Source organism: Dermochelys coriacea, chromosome 1, assembly GCF_009764565.3.
Source record: "Dermochelys coriacea isolate rDerCor1 chromosome 1, rDerCor1.pri.v4, whole genome shotgun sequence".
NCBI lineage: Eukaryota > Metazoa > Chordata > Testudines > Dermochelyidae > Dermochelys > Dermochelys coriacea.
This window is the reverse complement of record NC_050068.2, coordinates 123647618-123674875: the sequence shown is the minus strand read 5'-3', so window position 1 is coordinate 123674875 and position 27258 is coordinate 123647618. Positions and strand designations below refer to the sequence as shown.

The 27258-nt window shown below is 40.1% G+C and overlaps 1 protein-coding gene across 2 annotated transcripts; it reads right to left on the bottom strand.

The window, feature by feature from the left end:
- Positions 1 to 1282: 1282 nt before the first annotated feature.
- RGN (regucalcin) lies at positions 1283 to 27164 on the bottom strand. 2 transcript variants are annotated; one of them, XM_038412696.2, is made up of 7 exons: positions 26951 to 27164; positions 21362 to 21527; positions 13652 to 13834; positions 12495 to 12710; positions 10740 to 10871; positions 3892 to 4046; positions 1283 to 2578 (listed from the first exon to the last, which is right to left on the bottom strand). In XM_038412696.2, the coding sequence occupies exons 2-7, from the start codon at positions 21522 to 21524 to the stop codon at positions 2528 to 2530; spliced, it is 900 nt and encodes a 299-aa protein (XP_038268624.1). In that variant the 5' UTR covers positions 21525 to 21527; positions 26951 to 27164; the 3' UTR covers positions 1283 to 2527. The 2 variants fall into 2 exon arrangements, with proteins under 2 accessions (XP_038268624.1, XP_038268616.1); XM_038412688.2 differs by lacking the exon at positions 26951 to 27164 and adding an exon at positions 26640 to 26771.
- Between the last annotated feature and the right edge of the window lie 94 nt (positions 27165 to 27258).

Sequence of the window (27258 nt, the reverse complement as noted above, 5' to 3'; positions counted from 1 at the left end):
CCTTTCTGGTAGTTTGGTAGCCCCAATTCCATAGCAACTGGCATCTTGTAAATACAAAACTGATTGCAATTATCTGGAAAGAGAGATGCACATTTCATTCTGCCACTTACGAGTTGTTTGGTCACCTTTGTTCATTGCAAAATTTCATTGTGCTCCTGAAAAGTGAAGCAAGTAATTATTGTCCTTCCTTCCGGATCTGAAGCAAGTGATAATTACTGTCCTTCCTCCCCAACTGCCATTAAAATCTGTAGCCTATCTGGAATAAAACTGATTGCTTCCAAAACAGATGCTGCTGTTACCCGATATGTGGAAATTTCAATACCCAATCCTGATGGGAGACTATGCCAGCAGTTCACCTTTAAAAAAATAGTGCTCCAAATATTTTAGATTATCCTCTTATCTATCTAGGTTCTTACAGCAATATCCATTCAACACAGTATCTCCAATTCCTCCAAGCCTTCTATGGATAAAATCTCTGTTAGTTTCACAAATTTAGGAGAAGCTCCCAGTAATCCTGATATAGTCCCAATTTCTGTAACCCAGTTGCCCTGGAAAATGAAGCATTTTGGGGGACTTTTATGCCCCTTCAGAAGTTTTTGGTCAACATTGTTTTTGATAAAAAACTGGGTTTTCAACTAAAATTTTTCATGGAAAAAAAAAAAAGTGTTGGCTTTCTGGGAAAAGTTTTGATTTTTCATCAAAAACTCTAAAGCCAAAAACCTAAATATTACATGGAACTTCATGGGAGTTTTAGTTTGGTTGCCTCATGTTCCCATTCTCCTCTATAGGCCAGGCTCCCTTGTCAGACTACATCTGCCATGATGTATGTAGGCCAGAGACACTCCAACAGGGGAGACCATAGTGCCTCATGGGAGATATAGTCTGACCAAGATGCCCAGCGTATAGAGAAGAAGGAAAAAAAAAGTGTAAGAGTCACTGTGGCAGCATTTCCAAATTGAAATTTTACAGTTTTCAGTGGAATTTTTCCAGTATTTGAATTTTTATTGAAAAACTGAAGTTTTCCACGGATTTTTTTCTTCTGGTCAGCTGTACGTGCCACATTTAGGAAGAACCATGACCGGTACTGTATAAAACCTGAAGTGGATAAGACAGATTTCATTGTTGAATGGGGGCGGGGGGGGAAACAAACCATCTCATGTGTTTGTGCAGGTGACCTGTATTAATGCCTCAGAACATAAACAAGGAACTTGAGAGGAAGACAGCTCATCTCCTCTTTACTGCTCTGTGGATAAGAAAAGCACAACCCCTTCACCCCCAATGCTTTGACAGGTGAACTCTAGTGAGATGGATGGACATGGGAGATGTATGAAACCAGGTTCTTCAAGGTGAAGGAGTATATTGCCTGGATAGTGCAAGCCAGTTTGCATTGCCCACTACAGTTACTCTTCCTATTCTGAAGTTACAGGGATGGCTATGTTAAGTAATGCAGTTAGTAGACACCTTTCATAGGCACTAATTTAACCAATAAAAGTCTAAGTTACCTATGAAAACCAACTATATAAAACAAGCTATTTAAAATTAAACATCACTGGCTAAGTTATATTACAGTAACAAATATTTTCTTTACTGTGAATGTACACAGTGGATAATTTATGTGAAGCTTTGAAAGCTTGTTTGAGAGAGATAGCAGGCAAGTGAAGGTAATAAAAAAATTTCATCAGTGACTCAATACACTATAAGTAAGGCTACGATTATGTCACAGAGGTCACGGATCCATGACTTCCACTGATCTCCGTGACATTTTCTGCCCCCGGGCTGGAGCTCCCAGCCCCTGCACTGGTGGGGGCATCCCTGCAGCTGCCCAGCTGTAGTTGGCAGCCAGCAGAGCCTGCAGCTGCTGAGCTGTGGCAGGCAGCTGGGGGATCCTGCAGCTCCCAGCTGTGGTGAGTGACCCCCATGAGAGCTCAGCCACCTCAGGAGTGAGGGGACCCCATAGCCGCCCAGCCTGGGGGCAGGAGGACCCCATAGTTCCCACAGCAGCGGGGGACCCCGGAGCTCCCACTAACCGCAGCAATGGGTGCTGAATCCGCCTCCCTATTTTGTCAGGGATATTTTTTGTGAAAGTCAGGGACAGGTCACAGGCTTCCATGAATTTTTGTTTATTGTCAACGACCAGTCCCTGACTTTTACTAAAAATATCTGTGACAAAAACTTAGCCTTAACTATAAGCTACAAATAGAAAAAGGATGGTAGAGCAAACAAGGCAAAAAATACCACTTTTCAAGTTATATTCCAAAGTTTATTAAGATGAGAATGATTTTAGTGTTATAGAAAATTACAGGAGATATTTAAAGTTACACAAGAGTCCAAGAAAACAAAGAATTTTGAAAAATTTGATGCATTTCAAAAGTTGCTTCATTTATCCATTTCTGCCAGAAGTCTACCCACAGAGCTGTGGTTTCAAATGCAAGAGATGCAGAATTCCAGCTCAAGTACTTCTTTAATATGTTTCTTGCTTAAGCTGCTCCTGCTTTTGGATGTGTACTTTGTTCCGAAGAGTGAATATTTAACCTGCAAATGAATACGGTGGGATTCCTTTCACCCCTAGTCCAGTTATCTATTTAAAAATAAGGGAGAGAAGACAATTGTGATGATTCATGTATCTTTCCACTAGTAATTTGTTTTAGAAGACTGTGACTGACTTGATATCCTGCAATTTTCTACATTACAACCCATCACCAGATATTAATTTCAACCCACTGCTGTTTCCAAAGAACCGTAATTTCTATGCCATGGCCCATTCTCCTGACAACCCTCTTTCAAACACACTTGGGTCTCAGTCCTACAATTGATTGTGTACAGCTACAGGGGTGTGCCTGCATGCAGTCAATTTCAGGATCAGGGCTTTAAATCCACAAGGTCTGTGCAACAGGCTGGCCTGCCCCTATAAGAGCCAGGAGGCCTGGGGCTAGCCAACCCTGTTCAATCAGCCCTGTCTCTGCAACAATTAGCTGCCTGCCAAGCTAAGGACTAATTGTGTCAGGAGACAAGGCTGAAACACCTGGGACCCAGAAAACTCAGTCTGGGGAAGGAACCACAGGGAGCAAGATGGGCTCCTGTGAAAACGCCCTGAAGTAGGGTCTGGAGGAAACAAGGGATTCAGCCCTCTATTCTAGAGCAGGGAAGACTGAAAGGTAGCCCAGAGGGGCTGAATGTATGAGGGGGGCTCCAGGGAAAGCAGCCTGGGAGTCAGTGCTCTATCCCAGAGCAGAGACACTTAAAGATGGCGCCCAGACAGGGCTGGGAACTGAGCCCAGATGATAGGCCAAAGAGGAACCCGAGGAGCGCAAAAGAAGTTTGTTTGAGCTTCTGAAGGGGGCTGAACTCAGTGACCCAGCTGGAGAGCTGAGTCACATGAACCTCTGGGAGAAACAGAAAACATAGGGGAGAGAGAGTTGAGGCGGGAGGACATGTGCAGCACCACACTTGCTGAGCAGAGGGCGCTACAGGCATGCGTGCCCTATGCCAGTCACCAATTTAAAAAACAAACAAAAAAAAATCCTAGCAAACTAAGTTATAAATAATTGTTTGGTAGATAAAACAAAAATTCTCTACAAGTTTTTACCCTGCTAAAGTTGGGAATTTTTTTTTAAAAGTAGGGGTTTTTTTGGTACAGAAAATGATGATTGTACAAGACATTAGCTATGTCAGTATTGTTACAAGTTTAGAACCAGTCTACCATGTAAACATGAAAAGACTAGCAATTTTCTAAATAAAGCAGTAGGGACCAAAAAACTGAAAGTCAAAAAACCAAGAACAATAGTTTTAAGTGATATGGTATGTTCAGACTGACTCCCCACCTGCCTTCAAATCAAAATGTATAAGAAAATTCTTTCTGGCCTTTTAAAAGAAAGGAAATAATTTAATCACCTTGAAAATACCACCAGCCTGCGGTTGCCGTGAAAACGATTCATCATCCATTCCTTGACATGCAGAAGTCACATACATTTCTGAATAATCCTTTCCACCAAAGCAGCAGGAAGTTGTCTTGTCAACAGGCAGCTTCACAGTCTGGATTCTTTTTCCTGGAGGGGGAAAGAAAGAAAAAAAAAAAAAAAAGCTTTTTGTCGATTTATTTTCTACAAAGAATTTAACAAGATTGCCAGTAACCAGCGTAGAACCCTATGTTGCACAGAAATGACAGGTTTGGGATGGAGGGAAAAGGGGGAGACCTGTGTAATTTAGCAGGTTGTGTGAGGCTGGGAAGAATTCAAAGTTCCATTCTTGATTCTGTCATTTACTCCCAGTTTAGCCCTTGGCAAGTTACTTAATCTCTGTTTCTGTAAATGGGGCCTGATCCAAAGCATACTGAAGTCAGTAGGTGTCTTTTTCCATTGTGTTAATAAATATTAGCCTTTCATTATTTTTGTATGTTAAACTCTCATAATTCTGTTACCCCAAATCCTTTTTATGTTATGTGTCTATAAATGCAGTCCCCGTATCTACGAAAGTGAAAAATTCTATCCTTAAACTGAACTTGGTACGTGAGCAACGCTCAGGAATGTATCTAATTAAATATTGTGATGTACCTAATTATTCCCTGCATCTCTCAGTTTGTGAGAGAGTCCAGATGACCAGGAAGGTACCCCTCAAAATTAATGAAGGGATCCTACAGAAAAACAAGACGGGGTACTTGATAAAGGGTGCTTATTATCCAATTAAGTTCTGAGATTGGTAAGAGGTATTTGTTATTGCAGATGTTCCTATAATGAATGAAATAATGGCCCCCTGAAAGATGTTTTAAGTTTTAACTCATTAGCAACTGCCTGTTGGCATAGCTGTCAGTAATAATGACTGGGTCAAAAATCCCTTTGGGTTATCAATCAAAACTGAGATACCATAAAAAGACATTCTATAAGTAACGAGGTAAACTGAAATATCAAACTGTACACATTGTGGGAAAGTAATTTTTCACTCCAAAAGGAATTTCTTTATCTCACACCCTATAAAAGGAAAGATTCTGGAAGTTAAATTGCAAATTAAAACTGCCAGCGTTCCACCACTCACAGCAGTGTCAGCTTTTCACCATTTACAAAGACTGGTAAAGTAAACTTTGCTTCTGTAGTCTGCATAGTGCTGTATTACTCTTTGATTGATAATCTTTAAATAATTCCATCTGAGCCTGTTATTTTGACATCTCGCATTATTATTAAATTCAAACATGGAACAATAGGCTTCAATGGGCTTTGGATCAGGCCCACATAAAACAGGGATGATAATGATTATCTGAACTTTGTAAAGCACTCAAATGTCTATACAATTATTACAGAGACTCAGGATACTGACATGCCAGTGGTCCATTTAGCTCAAGTATACGGTTTCTGGCAGTGGCCAGTACTAGATGCTTCAAAAGAAGCTTCAAGAAACTTCATAATGAAAATATATACCGGGGAAATTCTTTTTTAATCTGAAGCAGTAAGTGCTTGTCTAAGGCCCTGAATCACGAGGGTTTATACCCATTACATATTTTTATTCTATTTATCATATAGATATTTCATACTTTTATTGAATTCTGCTGAGGTCTTGTGTTTTCTTTAAATACATTTCCTCTCTCTCTCTCTGCCCTCCCCTCCCCCCCGCCACCAATGTTGGTAATCCTTGCAGGTAAAAGCAATGTAATAATGTATTGAAAGTTTAAAATACAGCATTTTATGGTGAAATACTTCAGTAGTAAAAACTCATAGCTCCGCTGTAGTCAAAGGGAGTTTTGACATGACTTCACCAGGCCAAGATTTCATCTTTGTATTTTAAATAAACAGAAAGTAAACAAAATTATTTTAGTTGGCAAAAATACTTTGTTGGCTCACCCAACAAGCTATTCTTATTTCCTTTTCTAAACAAAGTACCAACACAAACAACAACAGTTACTTGGTCCATGTTTGATAATTAAGTCCTTAAATGAGATTTCAAAAAAGGATGAGTGAGATTTTTCCATGTCTCATTGAAACACTTTGCAAATTTCTTGTCACAAGAGTTAGATACATTTTAAAAACTGTCTTAAAATTAATCCCACGAAGATAAGTCTGCTTCAGTAATGGACAAAAAAAGATTCCCATGTATATCCTGAATAGTCCACATGGTTTGAGAAGCATCCTGGGCTCCCTGCATCTATATAATAAATAGCATCTTACATTTTTACAATACCTAAAATAAACTGACAACTGAGGGCATGTCTACACAGCCCCACAGTTCAACTATGGGGGTGTGAAGTGCAGCACACTCTACTATGCTGCGCTGTAACTGCAAGTGCAAACTAAAGGTTCGTATTTTGTCTGAACTATGCAAACTAGATATCTCTTGGTTTGTGCTTGCAGATACTATAATTCCATCTCACCACTATTTAATCCAGTTATCTCCAAGGATTACTTAAAAAAAAGATGCCAAATAAACAAAAAGAAAATGAGTACCTGTGGCACCTTAGAGTCTAACAAATTTATTTGAGCAAAGTGAGCTGTAGCTCACGAGAGCTTATGCTCAAATAAATTTGTTAGTCTCTAAGGTGCCACAAGTACTCCTTTTCTTTTTGCGAATACAGTCTAACACGGCTGCTACTCTGAAACCAAATAAACAAGTTTCCTAGTCTATCCACCTCCACCCAAATGCTCCCAAATCCAAATTTCACTGAGTAAAACCTGAAAATCCCCTTTCTAAAAACGTCCCATCTTCACCTTAGCCCAATTGTTTCATGAATTTTTCTGCCACTGGCTAAAAATAATATAAGCCACAGACCCTTTTATCAGCCAGTTTGCCAATAAAAAGCCTTCAATTGGCCATTAACTACAGAAACGAAAGACATCTTTGCTTAGTCCAAACCGACAAGGTGAGAATATTAGCAATCTAAAATAAACTAAAGAGATATGTATAGACTAAATATATCAGGTTAAACCCCCGGGCTTTCAAATGTGTAGTCTAAATAAGACAGTAACACCACACTCCTTTCACTGAGAAGGACAGGTAGAGAGGACCATCTATTCAAATAGAGACAACAAGAAAACAAAATTCTAAAATGGAGTGAAAAACCCTCAGAACAAAAACCCATCCACACACAAACATACTGTCAAGTGTCAAATGTCCAAGCCCACATCAGCCAAGTACATTTTGACTCCAGTTCTCCATTGACCTAAACACACTATAACTTTCTCCAGAGAAGAAAAACATAGGAATTGTCACTCTAGATCAGAATGATATCCTATCTAGTCTGATATCTTGCCTCCAACAGTGCACAGCACCAGATACTTCAGAAGAAGGTTAAAAAAAACACTATAGTGGATAATTGTGGAATAACGTACCCAAAGGGGAAGTTTATTCCTTAAACCCATCAGTTAGTGGTTTCCTTATGCTCTTACATATGAGGGTTTACTCTCTTTATTAAAAAACAAGCATCCTAGCTATATAAATGTTTAATCCATTCTGCTCTTGGACTCAATTCTATTTCATGCCAGTGAGTTCCACAGGTTGTGTTTAGGTAGCATTTCGCAGCTTTCAATATGTTACAAGGGATTTTCAATGAAAATGGAAAGTACTTGGAAATGGAATGGAAAGTACCGCTACAGACTAGGGACCGAATGGCTCGGCAGCAGTTCTGCGGAAAAGGACCTAGGGGTGACAGTGGACGAGAAGCTGGATATGAGTCAGCAGTGTGCCCTTGTTGCCAAGAAGGCCAATGGCATTTTGGGATGTATAAGTAGGGGCATAGCGAGCAGATCGAGGGACGTGATCGTTCCCCTCTATTCGGCACTGGTGAGGCCTCATCTGGAGTACTGTGTCCAGTTTTGGGCCCCACACTACAGGAAGGATGTGGATAAATTGGAAAGAGTACAGCGAAGGGCAACAAAAATGATTAGGGGTCTAGAGCACATGACTTATGAGGAGAGGCTGAGGGAGCTGGGATTGTTTAGTCTGCAGAAGAGAAGAATGAGGGGGGATTTGATAGCTGCTTTCAACTACCTGAAAGGGGGTTTCAAAGAGGATGGCTCTAGACTGTTCTCAATGGTAGCAGATGACAGAACAAGGAGTAATGGTCTCAAGTTACAATGGGGGAGGTTTAGATTGGATATTAGGAAAAACTTTTTCACTAAGAGGGTGGTGAAACACTGGAATGCGTTACCTAGGGAGGTGGTAGAATCTCCTTCCTTAGAGGTTTTTAAGGTCAGGCTTGACAAAGCCCTGGCTGGGATGATTTAACTGGGACTTGGTCCTGCTTTGAGCAGGGGGTTGGACTAGATGACCTTCTGGGGTCCCTTCCAACCCTGATATTCTATGATTCTATGATTCTATGATACTTGTGTTATAAGAAAGGGTAAGAAGGAGCAGCTAACTTACTTTTTCTACACCAATCATTCTTTTGTACACCTCTACCATGACCCCTCTTATTCATCCCTTCTGTAAGCAACCCTAATCTTTTCAATCTCTTCATTACTTTAAATTGTCATCATCCATCCCTGAATGGTTTTTATTTCTGCTATTTTTAACATAGTTTGAACAGAATAGAATAGAACAGAACACAGTATTTCACGAGTGTACCAATGATTTTTATGAACATTTTCAGTATTATTTTCTATCCTATTTACCATTCATCCACATTCTGTTTGCATATTTGACAGCTACTGTGTATTAGAGAGGTTTTCATGGAGCTGTCCACAATAATGCTCAGATCTTCTTCCTGATTAGTAAATTAATTTAGAATCAAGCAATATGTATAGACAAATTGTGCAATTAAAATCTTCCTTTAAAATACGTATTACCTTGTCTTTGTCAAAATAGAATTTCATAGGCCATCATGCTGCCCATTCACCTAGCTTTGTCGGGTCTCTCTGTAGTTCCCTGCAGTCTTTTCTGGGTTTGACTAAACTTAATCATACCTCTCAACCTGCCAAGTCCCAAATGTAGGAAGTTACATGTGACAAAGACTCAAAATGAGGGAGGCAAACACCTGAGTGTGCACTCATGAATGATTCATGCTGGAAAGTTAAAATGCTGTGAGACTCTAAAGAACTTTATAACCTCCATTCCATGATTCTATATTTATGGTGTAAATAATTTAAACAATAAAAGTGAGTGGAACATAGGTAACCTTTGTGCATGCGTCAAAAGGGGGTACTAGCTAAACAAATTTGTGTCATCAGCTATTTTTGCCACTTCACTACTTACCCCTTCTTCCAGACCATTTACTGATACAGTAACTCCTTACTTAAAGTCGTCCTGGTTAACATTGTTTCGTTGTTACGTTGCTGATCAATTAGGGAACATGCTCGTTTAAAGTTGCGCAATGCTCCCTTATAACGTTGTTTGGCAGCTGCCTGCTTTGTCCACTACTTGCAGGAAGAGCAGCCCGTTGGAGCCTGCTGGTGGGGGCTTGGAACCAGGGTGGACCAGCAGCCCCCCCCATCAGCTCCCCTCTCCCATAAGTTCCCTGTGCGGCAGCCACCCAGCAGGCTACCAATTGCCGGGCAGTTCAGCTGTCCCTCCCCGCACTGCCGTGTGCTGCTCCTGCCCTCTGCCTTGGAGCTGCTTCCTAGAACCTCCTGCTTGCCGTGCAGGTGGCGACTAATGTCAGGGTATCCCCCTTTCCCTTCCGCTCCTGCTTCCCGCTTCTTTACCCCATCTCCACGGGGGGGGGGAAACGGGGGATGAGATGGACATGACAGGGCTCAGGACAGGGGAAGCTTGCTGGCAGCAGCTGCTGTCTCAACTTGCTGATCTACGTAAAAAGGCAATGTACTTAGAGGGGCAATATGCACTTCTCTCTCAAACACACACACACCGTGTGTGTCTGTCTCTCTCTGCCATGCTGTCTCCCATCCCTCCATTCGTGCTGCCTTGTAGAGTGTGAGGTTACATTAACAATGTGTTAACTCTTGAGGGCTCAGCCGAGTGCTAGTTCATCATTTAGCAGTAAGCCATTCCCTGGGAAGTATTCCACTCTCTGACTTCACCACCTCACCCAAGCTTCACAATTATCATTGCTGTGTAAAGTATTAAATTGTTTAAAACTTATACTCTGGGTGTGTATAGATAGACAGACAGAGACAGTCTTTTGTCTGGTGAAAAAAATTTCCCTGGAACCTAACGCGCCCCCACCAACCCATTTACATTAATTCTTATGGGGAAATTAAATTTGCTTAATGTCGTTTTGCTTAAAGTAGCATTTTTCAGGAATGTAACTACAATGTTAAGCGAGGAGTTACTGTATTGTAAACACTGGTCTCAGACTGAAAAATGTAAGACTACTAATTCATACAAATGTAATAATCAACCAAAGGCCAACAAATGTGGGGAATTATAGAAACAGTTCAGCTACACTACCATCTAATGGCCAAGTTGGAAAAATACTTGTGCAGCTTCTAGTACTTAATGAATATGTAAAAACCCATCTCAAACCTGTCATTTTGGCTGCTATCAGAACTCTTCAGTGGATAAACATATAAAAATGTGTAACAGAAACTAGCATGCTGATCACAAAGGTTACATATCCATGACAAGTCTAACTTTTAAAGAGGAAGAACTTTAAATGAAATCATCCCACATCATTTTTTGTAGCCACTATCAAAAGAAGATGTAGATATGTTTACAAAATTAGTGTTGGAATGAGCGTTTAACATAAGAGCTGTTCATCCACAGTAGATTATGAGTACAGACACTTCCAGAAAAACCAATTATCCAACTAACCCTTAGCTTATTTAATGCAAAATTTCATTTCATCCTCTGACAGGAATTACCTGTCTCAGGATCTAGACGGATCACTCTCCCTCCATCGTAACAGGCTACCCAGAGTTTGCCTTCTGTATCAATACACATTCCATCAGGGATGCTTTCTTCCTTTTCTAGCTTGTACATACTCCTGCGATTGGCTGCAAAAGAAAATCAACAGGCATCATACACTAAGTGAGATATTAAGTTATTGTGAGTTAACATTTTCCTAAGTCATACTCCTAGAAATAGCTAAGAAGGATGATTTTCCAATGCTGCAGTGAATCCAGCTCCCTGCAGTCTTGCAGATGAGAGAGAGTATATAAGACCAGTTTGTTTCAGTTTGACAGCCTGCAAGTCAGTTTGACTGTCAAACACACAACAATTATTTTTGGTACTCTCTTCTGATATGTCAACCATATTTTTCCCCTAAGTATAAATTAGGGAACTACTGAATATATTATAGGAATTAATAATTTGTGTATTCCAAATTTGACTCTTTTCCACCTATACAGCATTTTATAAGCTGTCTGGGCCATTTCATAATTGGATTTTTTCAGTCAAACTTAGAACTGGAGCCATCTCAATAAAGAGATTCCCAGAACACACCACTAATTGTTCCAACACAAAGCTGACATTCAAATATATAAATCAACAGAAAGTTAGAAAAACCATAAACTCAAAGAGACAATGTCAATTTTAAAAAAATTGCACTTTAGATGAACATTTTACCACCCACTATTATTACAAGATATTAACAAAAGAAAATCCAGCTGTTCTAGTTTGTTTATTCTGCGTTTTGACAATTGACTGTCATAGAGTCAGTTTGTTCATAGGTTTCCTCCGCTGCGTGGGGCTTTTTAATATAGAAAAATGTGACTGTAAATCACAAATATGGTAGTGGGACGTGGGGCAGACATTGTACCTAAAACTACTTTAAGCTCAATTTTAAAACTGACCAGATTTCAAACTGATGGTGTTCCTTTAAACCAAATTATTATGGTTCATGTCACTTTAAGTCAAATTTTTGGAGTCCAAGTTGGAGGATTTTTTCCATTTGCCCATGCCTGTGAAAATACCTTGAGGTTATGGTGGTATTTTTTTTGTTTTGTTTTTTTCCCCCATAAATGAGGGAAAATGATGTTTGAGTTACTGCTTTTCAGCAGTTGGTTGGCTCTCTATGATCTTCTTCAGTTAGGGATTTCCATTTTAAAACAATATATGAATGCACACACTATAAAAGTATAGCACATTTTATATGCTGAAAAGATGCATTACAAACTTCTCTGCTAATGCACCTACTGTTTTATAATAACAGGTAACTTAGCCACTGGAGGAAAATGAGGCAAAAATGCTTCACACTTGATAACACAGGAACATTAGAAGTGAATTGTGAGTGTATAATCAATGAATGTACAATTTACAAGCTCAGCATAGATTGCAAAGGATAAAATTAATTTTAACAATTATTCAGGTCAATTATTAAATATATAAATTTAATAATGTCCTAATATGAACCAACCCATATAATTAATCTGAGCCAGGAACCTACTTAGATGAGCTGTTTTTTTAACCCAGTTTCTGCTAACTTGTTTTAAACAGAGTTTTGATGTCCAGAATGGATGAAGCCAAACCACATTTAAACTAACTCAAAAAATAATGTTCTAGGACCACAAGGGTAAGTAGGGCCTGGGTCACAATTGATTTTTTGCTTAATAGTTGAAAGAAAAAAACTGCACAGAAAGTAACTTAAAAATATTTTAGCATAAGAAAAGAATTCATACAAATTTTTCCTGTTTGCAGATCATAATCAAAGGCATCCACAGAGTAGGACAGGCTATCAATGTAAAAGAAAGTCTTGTGATCCAGTGACCAATCCAAGCCATTAGAGATGTCCACCTGATCAAAATGCTTCACTACAGAATGATCAGGGAAGAGTGTATACAGAGCACCTTGGTGTCTCTCTAGCACAGCAGGTCGAATCTCCTCAGCCATGGTACCTACAAAAATGAGAGGGTCATTCATTAGAAAGCATAGCTTCACAGAAACCAAATGGACTCCTTTTACAGTGGCAATGACTCCTCTTTGACATTACTTCCCTCAAACTTTGACTAGGTTTTCTCCTTTAAACACTCAAAGAAGAGATTTAGTTAAAACCAAAAGGGAGAAGGCAAATTTGATTGAGTGCATTTAACAGAGCATGATAAATAAAATTAAAGATTTTTTAAAAATTGTGGCTGCAAAGGAGTTAAAGGCAATCATGCTAGCATTGTTAATTATCCAGTGTTTTCAAACAAACAGTTGTCACAATTTAGTGCCCCCCCCCCGCAACAATAGGAAAAAATTGCACTAACTAGTATCAGGGCTACAAAAGTCTTAAAATCTTAAATGACAAGTTATGCCACAAACAGAGATAGTTTGGCGGGGGCGGGGAGGGTTCGGTAAGAGAAAATTGAAGTTAAACCTTGAAATTTCAAATGTATATCAGACACACTCTCCCTGTTTTGAAAACACTTTGCTGTATGCTTAAATTGTTTTTGAAAATATATCTATATTCAGTGTATGGGAAAGCAATAATTTGGCATGGCAAGTTTTCCACTGTAAACATATTTGTATTGGTATTTTCCAAGTGCATTCAAAACAAATCATGAATGCTAACATCAGAGACAAGAAAATAATTTTTATAAGAGGAAAGCTCTAAATAAGAACTTCCATTAAAAAAAAAAAAAAGAATAGAGCAGAGCTCTGGTGTGATACATTTTTAAAAGTGGATTAAATCAATATGGTATTTTAGAATTAATATTTGCTATGGTTTGAAAGTAAGACGACAACCATGACTTGAAAGACAGACACTTCCTACATCTGCCAGGGTTCTTTATAAATTGTCCCTAAAATCTTAGGAAAAATGTACTGAGGAGCACTGGAACTATGTCCAACATACCTGCAAAAAATCTCCCTGCAGGGTCCACTTTCCCATCATTGAATCTGTTGTTTGGTTTATCCTTGTCAATGTGAACAATGGTGGTTACTGACTGGTCTTTCCATTTTAAAGCAGCAAACCTGGTTCCCAGGGTAACGACATAATCCCCAGATTTCCGAAGGGCCACGCTGCTAACAGGAGCATCTAGAGACAACATAAGAAAATGGGGTTGAGGGGAGAAGTAAAATACTGTAACTGTAGATAAAAAGCAGTCAGCCACCTGTAACCAATCTATGATTGCTCATCACATTCATAACCAAGGTTGACAAATATTTCATTCATATCCAGATGCTATTCTTCTATTTGTGATGTATTTGGCCAAGTACAGCTCAAGCAAAAGCACAAATAATAATTGATAATTAATCTCACTTTAATTAGTCTGTGCCTTCCTGGGTAACATGGTATATCTGTCATTCACCATGACACACAAGAAGCTTGTATTGTATGTACATGTTTATGCACACTTACGGAATTCCATTAGTGAGAATTACAAACTAATATTGCACACACAAAAGTAGTCAAATTATATATTGAATTAATGTATAGACTGCAAGCTCCTTGGGGAAGGCATCATATTGTCCTGTGTGTGGGTTGGTAGGTAGGTATATAGATAGAAGTACCTAGCAAGAAAGGATAATCCAATGGTTAAGGGCACTAGCCTTGGTCTTGAGTGATCTGGGTTCGACTCCCTGCCCTAGCAGACTTCCTGTGTGACTCTGAGCAAGTCATCTCCTCTCTTTGTGCCTCGGTGCTGTACAATGGGGTTAATAGTACTTATCTCACTAGGGTATTGTGAAGATAAATGCATTAAAGATTGTGTGGTGCTAAGAATCTACAGTAACGATAAAGTAGGCAGGGCCTTTGGGGGCTACTGCAATACTGCTAATAGTATTGTTATTATTATTTATTTATATTGCAGTAGACCCTAGAAGCCCCAGTCCTGAACAGGACCCAATTGTGCTTGGCACTGTACAAACATAGAACCAAAAGTTTATATGGAGAACGAAGAGTTGATCAGATATACTATAAATTAACCATCAGGATGCATATATTATTTATTTATATTGCAGTAGACCCTAGAAGCCCCAGTCCTGAACAGGACCCAATTGTGCTTGGCACTGTACAAACATAGAACCAAAAGTTTATATGGAGAACGAAGAGTTGATCAGATATACTATAAATTAACCATCAGGATGCATAAAAAATATTTTTTGTAATGTATTTTTATTTAAATTAAAAAGATTTTTCTTTTAAAAAGAAACCTGTTTAAAATTATGTTATAATTTCAAACAAACTATATTAAGGTCTAAACTATAATCTACTAAAATCACTTAAATTAATTTTAAAAAGATAATATTCAAGAAGTACATGTTCTCTGCTAAAGATTTAAAAGGAAGTCAAACCACCGAACTGGTGAAAGTGGCTGAATGAGCACCTGGAACCAGAGTTCACTGAAGTTCTAAGCCACCTTTTGAGAGCAGCACCCTCTCCTGCAGGTGCAGAGAGAATATTTTCTTAAATTTCAAATTTATTCAACTAATTCAGCTCAATGACTAGCTCAGTCAAAGTTGAGAGACCGACTAGGAGTTGAAATTTCTTGAAAAAGCAAGAATGCTTGTTTTCCTCTTCCAATCTATGAATAAAAATCAGGTGTGAAAGGAGGAGATCTTCCAAGATTTTAGAATTAGTAGAACATGGTGACCAGGAACTGTCACTTGAACTCAATAACTACAGATAATACTTCCTTTCTTTAATATACTGAGCTAGTTTTAAATGCAAAACTAGTTTTGATAAACTTATTATACAAGTATCAAGTACATGTAAGATAAATTTTCTTAATTAAATAAAATTTAAAATGCTGTTTTCGTGCACTTAACTGAATTCCAATTTCTATACAAATGCAGCTTGACACAAAATCATGAGTTAAAAAAAATCTAAGTAAATAAGAAATGCGCCATTCATCATTTTCTAACAATAAAAAAGGTAAAAAATTAAGACTGTGAATAAATGCATGTTAAGCTATGTAAATGCTTAAATAAAATATGTGCATATATATTGTATCCTTCTGGTTAGCAAAAAGTACCAAATTATATCAACCACGGAGAATCATCCTTTCTTCAGGAACATAGCTAAAAAGTACAAATTCAAAACAAAATTAAAATCAATTATTTAAATAAGATTTCCCAGTTGTTGATTTTAAATGAGGGTTAAAATCATGATTTAAATTGCTTTGATTGAACTCAATCCACCGTTTACAGTAGTGTGAAACCGAGTTTACCACAATAATAAATTTAAAAAATAAATGTGCAAGGTAAGATACTTACTGAGTTTCCATTTACATACTACAGCTAGTTGCTACTAAACTGATAGGCATGTTTGGATAGATAAACATAATACAGTACATAAAAATAGAGAAGACAAGGCAACGCAGATGCTCATTTTCAAAACTATTTCTGTAATACAGTGGAAGCTAATTGTGTGTTAGAACATCCAAATACCATTACTGTATTTAACTAAACTTAACATGAGTTTTTTGCCCATATTACCCCCTGACCCCAGAGCACCCGCGGCGCCCCCGGGCCATTCCCTGCCCCAGAGCACCCAAGATTTAGTCAGGGGTATATAGTATAAATCATGGACAGGTCACAGGCTGTGAATTTTTGTTTACTGCCTGTGACCTGTCCATGACTTACTAAAAATACCTGTGACTAAAACGTACCCTTACTCATGACATGGGATGACAGCTTAAGATGTACCTAAGCCTAAACTCACTGCCCCAGTTTAATTTTACATGAGAGAACACTTCATTATTATAAAATAGCAATTTGCATTCACATGGATTGAAATGGCTACAAACACAGATTAAAGACGACTGGAGAAACTGTGTGACAATCTTACCTTAGGAAGCTGGGGAAAAGAATGAGCTACTTACATAAAGAGAAACATGGAACACAGACAGAAACCAAAATGGGCCCACAGAACAAAAAACCTTCAAAAAACTTTAGAAAAATTAGGACAGCAAAAGGGAATCTCACCTCACTAGGCTATTCAACTGACATGATCTCCCAGGACAACATGGAACTTATGGCTAAAATCCACTAACTGTAACTAAGATGTTTTTAAAAATAGGTCAGGCTTAAAGATCTTAAGGCTGTTTCACTCTTTATTGGAACCCTGAGGTGATAACCATAGAGTTCCTGTAAAAATACTTGAAGTGGAAAAAAAACTAAATGTATAAAAAGGAGTTGCTATAGAACAGAAAAACCCAGAGTAATACATATTGCAGCAGCACCTAATCAGTATCAGAACTCTAATAGGCATTGCAGTTCAACACACACACATACAAAGGGTCCCTGCCTTAAACTGCTTACAAATACCCACAATAAAAAGGGCTGGGGAAGATATCAATGGTAGCAGATCTTCCAGTGGAAAGATTTTTCCATCAGATTTCTCAGACAAAGGCAAGATGTTGTGCAGGTCTTTCAGATGCTGCAAACTGAATATGTGTTTTACTTCCTTTTACCTTTTGGCCTAGTCTACACTAGAAAGTTAGGTAAGCATAACAACATTGCTCAGGGGTATGAAAAATTCATCCCCTCCGAGCATTGTAGTTAAGCTAACCTAAGTCCCCATGAAGACAGTGCTACGTCAATGGAAGAATTCTTCCATTGACCAAGCTACCGCCTCCTGGGGAGGAGGATTAGGCTATGTCTACACTACCCACATTACAGCATGGCCATGGCAGCGCTGTGACGTGAGCAGTGTAGTCACACTTTATCACTGTAGGAGAGCTCTCCTGGAGATTAAAAAAAAAAAAAAACCCACCTCTAATGAGCAGTGATAGCTTTATTGCCGGGAGCTTCAATAAAGTGCAGTCTATACTGGCACTTTTCAGAGCTAAAACTTGTCGCTCAGGGGGGTGTTTTAGCGTTTAGCAAAAGTTTTAGCGTTGAAAGTGGCAGTGTAGACACAGCCTTACTTACGCCAACATAACCCTCCTGTTGGAGTAGGTAGTGTTTACACTGAAGCACTGCAGCTGTGCTGCTGTAGTGTTTTAAGTGTAGAGAAGCCCTTCTATGCTGTAAATCACAAAATGGAAGACTGTAGTCTTTGCCTCTGAAAACATATATAATCTACTGCACCTTTAGTGTACCATATGCTTTGTCTATGGTCTTACAGAAACTAGGGTTTGTCTTCCGTCAACCTAGAGCTGCATACACTGCACCAGCTTAAGTACGCTGGTCGGGGGCATGGATTTTTTAATCCCTAAGAGATTTAATTAAGCCAGTTAGACCAGACCTAATCTGCCAGTGTTAGAGACAGAAACTGCATTTTTCTATCCTTTGCTATTCTCTCTCCTCCTCTTGTGTACATTTATTCTGTCTAGTGAAAAAATAGCACTGGATTTTAACAGAATGTGAGAGGTGAAAGCTATAGTAAAAGCCTTTTTTTAATCCGGCATGTTGGGGGAATGGGAGTGCCAGTAAGTGAAAAATTTCAATTAACGAAGAGGGAGGGAGTCTGGATGGAGGAGAAAGTATGGGGATGGGGGCTAGGGCATGAGAGGGGTCTCGGGTTGCGACCTGTCCCTGCTGTTCCCAGGCGGAGACGCGGCTAGGAGGCTCTGCACACTGCCTCTCCCCCGCCCCGAGCGCTGGCTCCACAGTTCCCATTGGCTGGGAACTTTCAAATAAACTTTCTCCTCCCCATCAGTTAAAAGAGATTCTATAAAAGGATATGTTAAAATGAAGATTTGGGTTTTAAATGTTGTGACTTCTTTTCTTTACTTTGTATACACGATTACTAAATGTTAGAGTTTTGTTTAATGGTGTACAACAAGCAAAACTAAGGCCCTGGCAACTGATTCCTGTACTCAAATTACTGTTAATGTTGAACCAATAAGAAAAATAACTTAAAAATCTTAACCACCCAAATACCCTATTCAATCTTTACAAATGACCCAATTACAACATTGTAGTGTTGCAGCGTTGATGGGATCAAACTGTGTTTTGACTGGTATCTGAATCATGCTACCGGAGAAGACAGGAAAATATTCTGTATGTTTCCCCTTGATTTCAGATGCTTGCTATGGACAGAGTAAGGAAGCTGTTGCTACATTTTTTTTTTTAAATTAAATAAAATTTTTTTAAAAATGTATATCCATTTACTAAATAAAATATTATTGAACGTCTAGATCAGTGGTTCCCAAACTAGGGGCACCACTTGTTCTGAGAGAGCCCCTGGCGGGCTGGGCCAATTTGTTTACCTGCTGCGTCCACAGGTTCGGCCGATTGTGACTCCCACTGGCCGTGGTTCGCCACTCCAAGCCAATGGGGGCTGCGGGAAGGACGGCCAGCACATCCTTTGGCCTGCGCCACTTTCCCGCAGCCCCCATTGGCAGTGAATGGCGAACCGCGGCCAGTGGGAGCTGCAATTGGCCGAACGTGTGGACACGACAGGTAAACAAACCGGCTTGGCCCGTCGGGGCTTTCCCTGAACAAGCGGCACCCCTAGTTTGGGAACCACTAGTCTAGATCATCCTGCATCTGTGTTAATATTGTACAGAAACAGTGAAAGTTACTTATGTATTTTAAACACACTGCTGATAGTCTCTGAAAGGACTGTATAGCTCAATTTCCCACTAGACACAGTGGAAGAATGGAAGAAGTGTAAGTGAACCCTGTTTTCGAGACTTGGGTTAGGAGAACAGAGTGAAGGCTATGATGTGCCAGAAAGGGGGGCGGGGGGAGGAATCAGATGGGAGATATTGTGGGCAAAAAAAGACGTGTGTGCTTAACTTTAAGCATGTGAGTAGTCCCACTGAGTTCAACGGGATTGGGGACATCATAGACACAACCTTTATATCAGCTAGACTGAAATTAAAATCTATTAAAAAATTCTTACACGATTCACCATTAAGTTGTTGCCCAAGATGCAAAAAACTAAATATAAAATAACTAAGATAACTGCTCAACATAATGACAGGTTTCAGAGTAGCAGCCGTGTTAGTCTGTATTCGCAAAAAGAAAAGGAGTACTTGTGGCACCTTAGAGACTAACAAATTTATTAGAGCATAAGCTTTCGTGAGCTACAGCTCACTTCATCGGATGCCGATGAAGTGAGCTGTAGCTCACGAAAGCTTATGCTCTAATAAATTTGTTAGTCTCTAAGGTGCCACAAGTACTCCTTTTCTTTTTGCTCAACATAGAAATCTAAGCTTCATTCTCTCCGTTAGATATGGTACCATTAGAACACAGAAAATATCAATAGAGTTTAGTCATATTGTAAAAAAAAATAAAATAAAACTGGTAGGTGGCAGACCTTTCCAGGGATTTAAGTAGAGCAGAGAATTAGCAAATGATTCCTGGTTATTTTACACTCAACTGACCCATTAGGTACAATTACAGGTGATTAACAGGGAATTGACAAAAACAGAAAAGAAAATTTGAGTAGAAATATCTTGTTTCTATAAAAGCCTAGTATCTAGAAATAAAGTAAGGAAGAATAACCTTAACAGGTATAGTCAGTAAAACTTGGGATAAATATCAGACAAGAACTGATTTAGAAACTAAATTACCAAAAGTTTTTTTTAATAGGATGTAAGAGAAATGCAATATAACATTTTGCACAAATTTAATTACTTCACAGTATAAATGAAATGCATGGGACTCAGGCATACGACTGGGCTGGCAGAGATGTGGAAACAGAAGCATAAATGCACACTTTCTAAACATCCAACATAGCCAACAAGCGTATACGCTACCAAGGAACTCTATACTAGTATAAAAGAATTAGAAGTGTCAGCAAAGGAGAACTCTATAACCTGTAAGATGCCATTTACTGCCTTTTGTCCAGTCCTCAAGCCAGAAGTCTGAAGGATGACGCTACTACCTTCAAAGTTTAAATTAAGTAACTCCTAAATTTACAGGTATCTCAATTTACTGCTGATGGACAGACTAAGTTAACCAGACTTTTATGAACTGGAATCAGTTTCTTACAATACAGATTCATTATTAATAAAAAAAAATTGTACAAAAAGGAAATCCTATTACTAACAATTTTAAATTATCCATTCAAGTATATTGTCTTTCATACTAGACAGGTTACATGGTCTATATTTTATGCATGATGTTCACAAGTATATTATCTTGTTTTTATAATAATGAATGCTAATGGCTTTTTGGAATGAATGTAAAGTTTATTAAATCTTGCAATTTAATGATGCAGGATCAGAACCTATGTGGATACCATTCCTATTCTAAATAGATGGTCAAGGAAAATGGATTACAAGTGGTACTACAAAATTCAAAAGACAGGAATAACTATATGTAACCAAATAGCAAAAATCTAAAATGTTAAATGAAACAAAACAGAAAAAAAAAAATCCTTAGGACTGGGTCCAGTCAATCATGAGTTCACTGATCTTGGAGACACTGCAAAGCCCACTTCTTTTCTCCAAAAGAGTGTGATGGGCATGAATTGTAGCGAATGTTCTTTCTTCCCATAACACTAAATAACATGGAATTGTTCAGTATTTATGCACTTTTAATTTCTTTATGCACGAGTCTAAGCTTTTTGGAAGGCATATTTTATCAATCCAAAGAAAAACATTTACACTAAAAACATTTACACTTTGGCAATCCATTGCATCTTTTAAAAGCAGCTTCTTACCCATAGAAACACTTTGCACTTGCTTGGTGAATGAATTCCATCGGCAAATCTTTTTACCACTTATATCCACATATATAAGTGAGCTTTCCTTTTCTTCCCAGACCGGAGATTCTCCAATTTTGCAATTCTCATTGACAGCACACTCAATCTTAATGGATGACATTTCCTGAGAGAAAAAGAATTCAGAGTCAGCAAAGCAAAACTTTAATATGTGAAAGGAAATCAGATTTAAATCCCATTTAAAGCTGAAATGAAACTGAATGTAAAACAATATTAATGTTTATTTTTTCCCCTCATGCTTTGAACATGGTAATGAAGGCTGCTCTCTAAAGAGAGTCTTATCTACCTATTTTAAAAAAGCAGCGATTTTGGAGATCATCAAGTTGCTGCTATTCTTCCCTCATAGAAAGCAAATGAAGTGGACAGTGACTCCTGATCACCATCTGAAAATCAGGAGGCAGAAAAAAAAAAATCAACTTAACCCTGATTTTAGGTACTGAAGTCTCATGGAAGAGGGTTACCCTCAGGAAAATAGGACAGTTGCTGAAAAAGCAAATTAACTGGTAAAAGTGTGACTCTACCAAGGGTACAATCTGAATGGATGGGTAGCTGTGTCCCCTCAATTCCCCAACCTGGGGAGCTTTTTAATTTACACTGCTTTGCTGTGAGAGCGACCACTCCCGTCTGGCCTTCTCACACACAGGCTCCAGGATGTAAATCGCTCCCAGCAGCAGGGTATGAGTGCGATAGCCAGCCACTCCTGAATTACACTTCAGGGCAACACCAGCAAACTCCCAGTCCCAGACTTCCCCCCAGAAATATGCATCTTGTACTGCCCAGCCCCCTCCTGGACAATACAAGCTCGTATGAAGTCTGTCGTTTATGATCTGCACAAATCTTCTTATCCCAAATGGAGTTTCCCAAACACTTCAATCCAAACACACTCATTTAGATCACAGGCACAAACTTTTGTCGGTGCCGGTGGGTGCTCACACACACACCCCCCAGCCCTGCCTCAACTCCGCCCCTCCCTGCCTCTATTGTATCCCTCCCCAAATCCCCGCCCCGGCCCCGCCTCCTCCCCCAAGCACATGGTGTTCCCCCTACTCCCCCGTGTTTCATGGCACAAGCACTAGGAGGGAGGGGGGAGAAGCAGGACCCAGCGGAGAGTTCAGGGGAGGAGGTGGAGCGGAGGTGGAGGTGAGCTGGGGTGGGGAGGGGAGGGGAGCTGCCGGTGGGTGCAAGGCACCCACCAATTTTTTCACGGAGTCAGCACCTATGATTTAAATAAAACAACAAAACACATTAACTGCAGACTACAAGTAATGAGGCACATTAAATCAGAATTAGTTACAAGGAAATAAAAGGTAAAAACACAACTAACTTAACAAGCTAGATCCGTGATCCCCAAACTTTTCAGGGTCACTTGCTCTTCCCCGAGCTGGGCTGTGGCTCTGGGGGAGCGGAGGTGGACAGGGGGTCAAGGCTGCGGCAAGGAGCAGAGCCTCAGCTGGGAGCAGGGCCGGGAGCGGGATCTGAACAGAGCTGGAGGGAAGAGCAGGGCTAGGTGGCGTTTCCTCCCTTCGCCCTGTGGGGGCTGGCCCAAGCCCACCACACCACCCCAAATGTTCCTCCGTGCCCCCAGTCTGGGGAGCTAGATGAATGCAAAAGAAAGGTCTCTCTCCCTACATGTTCCAGCAGTCTTACTGGCTGAATCTCTTTTAGTCAGGATAACTCCACCAGTCCAATGTTGCTTCTTTTCTTTCTCAGGGGTTGATGATGATATAGGTAAAAAGCAAGGGAGAGAAATGATTTGGGGGTGTTTGCCCTCTCCTCTTATAGCCCTTTCTCTTGCACAAGAATCCAGCTGATGTTCCGGAGCAGGGTGGATTTGAGTTAAATCGAATTGATTTAACTAGGCCCTATGATGGTATCCCCTGAATAGATATGTGGACAGAGTTGGCAACGGGCTTTGTTGCAAGGATAGGTTCCTGGGTTAGTGGTTCTGTTGTGTGGTGTGTGGTTGCTGGTGAGTATTTGCTTCAGATTGGGGGGCTGTCTGTAAGCAAGGACTGGTCTATCTCCCAAGATCTGAGAGAGCGATGGCTCGACAGCCCCCCAATCTGAAGCAAATACTCACCAGCAACCACACACCACACAACAGAACCACTAACCCAGGAACCTACCCTTGCAACAAAGCCCGTTGCCAACTCTGTCCACATATCTATTCAGGGGATACCATCATAGGGCCTAATCACATCAGCCACATTATCAGAGGCTCGTTCACCTGCGCATCTACCAATGTGATATATGCCATCATGTGCCAGCAATGCCCCTCTGCCATGTACATTGGCCAAACTGGACAGTCTCTACGTAAAAGAATGAATGGACACAAATCAGACGTCAAGAATTATAACATTCAAAAACCAGTTGGAGAACACTTCAATCTCTCTGGTCACTCGATCACAGACCTAAGAGTGGCTATCCTTCAACAAAAAAGCTTCAAAAACAGACTCCAACGAGAGACTGCTGAATTGGAATTAATTTGCAAACTGGATACAATTAACTTAGGCTTGAATAGAGACTGGGAATGGATGAGTCATTACACAAAGTAAAACTATTTCCCCATGGTATTTCTCCCCCCCACCCCACCCCCCACTGTTCCTCTGATATTCTTGTTAACTGCTGGAATTAGCCTACCTGCTTGTCACCATGGAAGGTTTTCCTCCTTTCCCCCCCCTGCTGTGGGTGATGGCTTATCTTAAGTGATCACTCTCCTTACAGTGTGTATGATAAACCCATTGTTTCATGTTCTCTGTGTGTGTGTGTATATAAATCTCTCCTCTGTTTTTTCCACCAAATGCATCCGATGAAGTGAGCTGTAGCTCACGAAAGCTTATGCTCTAATAAATTTGTTAGTCTCTAAGGTGCCACAAGTACTCCTTTTCTTTTTTCATTTACCAAAGGTAATTGAAGCAGATATTTATGAAGTCACTGGGAGGTGAACTATCTCCAATTCAACAGGTTAATCATTAATATTTGGAGGATTTTCTTGCCAGGCTATATTAGGAGGAGAACATCACCAGACAGACATATAAATTGTTTAACTAAAACAATGTTGAGTATTCTGGATTTTTATCTTCAACAGCAAACATATAATATTTTAACAAAACAAGCATATGTCCCTCACTTCTCACATTTATCTCTCCAGACTTCTTCTCCTTGTCCAGATCTATTCTGCCCCCTACAATCTTCTATTCATTGAACTTTTTGAAACTTTGCACTTTTAGAGAGAGGTAAGAGATTGACTCTGTGTACACAAATTTGCAGAGGGACAACAGAGTTGAAGTCTGCTGTTTCTCACCTCTATATATTTAAAAAAATTTTGCTGTTACAAGCATGTTACCTCTGGAGAGACAAATCCACAGTCTGAGAACTGCAAAATTAAGCATCTCTGATGGTATCTTCTAGACTGAGCACTAAGTCCTATTGGGTAGATAGAAAGATTAACCTAAATAATCTATACAGAAGCCCCTGGAACTGCATAAGAATGGGTCCCTAATCCATGAACTATTGGAACTCATTTACAAAACTTTTCTTGAACATTACATGAATATATTGTCTCATACTATAGAATTAGAATTTATAATCCCTATTCCATGATGAGATATCTTTGAGCTACAATGTACCTTAATTAAAATCATCTTTAGATGTTTTTTTCCTCAAAAAGCATTTTATCAACAAAAATCAGATTTAAATTAAAAAAATCCGATTGTAATGATTTTTTTTTTTAAATCATTGATTTGTATCCACCCTGTTCTGGAGACAGAAACCTGTGTGTCCAGAAACCTTAAACTGCTTCTTTGTCAAAATGTAGATTTTTGCCACACCGTCTCCTGCCAAAAAGAGTGGCCACTTAATCAGGTGATGGTCCATTTGATTTCACTGACGCCTGGCTGAGGTGTTGGCTAGTCTTTTGTCTATGAAGAACTCGTTTGTGTGACTGTTCTCCAGAACATGTCTTTGATAATATCCTATAGAGGAATTTTATATCTTTACATACAATGTTGCCACACACATTTTCCCCACGACAACAATGATCAGCAAATCATGAGTTTTCAAATGATAACTTACATGGTATGCTTTGAACAAAATTTAACTTAGTCTCGTAAAAGGGGAGAACACAGAAGTACAGACTGTCAATGAGTACCTAAACCAGATTCAGAAGCATGATAAAGGCCTAAATAACTGACTTAACTGAGGACTCCATTATTATGTTCTTCCTACACAATTGCAAAGTTTCCATTTTGGACAATTTAGGCCTTGTCTGAGTTACCTTTGATTTTACTTTTTCCCCATGGGGTTTTCTTTTCTTTTTTAAGCTTTCAACTGATAGCCTAGTCAGGTCCCAAGGAGTTTATGATGTTCAATAAGAATGTTAGTCCTCTGAATCCCACTGGTCACCTACACACTTGATGTATGTGTTTGCAGGATTACTGGGTACTACTAATATAACTAGTAATAAGCACACATGCAAGCGTTTGCAGGATCAGATTTCTACATCTATACAGAACATCTATGCAATATAGTAACTTCGGAATTTATTTATGGGCATTTTTCCTTTGTTCGTCTAATTGCATACAATTCACAGGTTTCAGAGTAGCAGCCGTGTTAGTCTGTATTTGCAAAAAGAAAAGGAGTACTTGTGGCACCTTAGAGACTAACAAATTTATTTGAGCATAAGTTTTCCTGAGGAAATTTGTTAGTCTCTAAGGTGCCACAAGTACTCCTTTTCTTTATACAATTCACAGCAACTCTTCTCCCCCTCATGGCAAAAACCACCCTTATGTCTTAGGTACTGTACGTGGTGCCTACATAAATAAGCATCAGCAGCTGACTTGTTTAAAGAGGCCATGGAGTCGTTCTGCTTCATGTGAAAGTGGGTTATATCTTTCATGAATTAGAAATAACAAGATTCCAGAGTGAACACTGTATTTCTGGCATTTAAGCCAATACCATAGATCGTGAGACCAGCTGGCTCATTTTATCCCCATTGCTATGTAAATGTCTGGACATATGTTCGTCTTTTGAAATTATGCCACGCGGCACAACATTTGCGTAAGATAGGTCCTCCTGTCACAAGGTCTCAAAAGTTGCCAAGGCCCATCAGACAAGAGAGACGCTAGCAAGGGAAAATACTCAATTTCAAACATGCTTCAGAGAGGCAACGTTGTATGTCCTAACTCTGAATGCAACCGCTGATACCCTTCCAACTCACCGCAAACCGTAGCCACGGCATTCCGGCCGCACGCGGCTGCCTTCCCCCGTTCACCTTTCCATTCACTACTCGCCCAGCTGATGCACTTTTAAGATCAGCTTCCACACACGCGCGCGGCTCGCACTTTAACCCTAGCCCCGCGAAGCAACAGCGCGTTAAAATGAAGCAGTCCCGGGGGGGGGAGGGACACGCACACGCACACGCACGCAGTCGCTCTGCCTTGGCCAGCCACGCTGCCTGGTGCGCTCAAACCCGCTGCCTCAAGGAGCCCTGCGCTGCTGCCCCTTTCCAGCCCCCGCCGCCGCCGCTACCTGCTTCGGAGGCAGACCCAAGACCTGGGTGGGTTTCTTTGCTCCGGCGCTGGCTGCAGCCTCGGCGAGGACTAAGCACTTATAGCCCCGGACTCTGTTACTGGTTAACGCGGGTCACTCGCTGCAGTTTTCCACTCCCCGCCCTGGGGGCAGCGGGCCGGCTCGGCACTTGTCCCAGGCCGGCGCAGGGCAGAGCCGGCTGGCCGGGCCGGGGCGCGCCCCGCAGGCGGGGGTGGGGGGAGGTCAGCTGGAGGCCGGGCGCCCGCGGCAGCGGCGACCACAGACCCTGCAAGCGCCTCGCGGGGGCG

Excerpts from the sequence above, each read along its gene's own strand:
- RGN (XM_038412688.2), bottom strand. The coding sequence starts at position 26,660 with ATGCCGTGGCTACGGTTTGCG. Across the intron at positions 21,528-26,639 it reads TGCCGTGGCTACGGTTTGCG|GAAATGTCATCCATTAAGAT; the intron begins GTGAGTTGGAAG and ends TTTTTCTCTCAG. Across the intron at positions 2,579-3,891 it reads AGGCTGGTGGTATTTTCAAG|ATAACTGGACTAGGGGTGAA; the intron begins GTGATTAAATTA and ends ATTTTTAAATAG.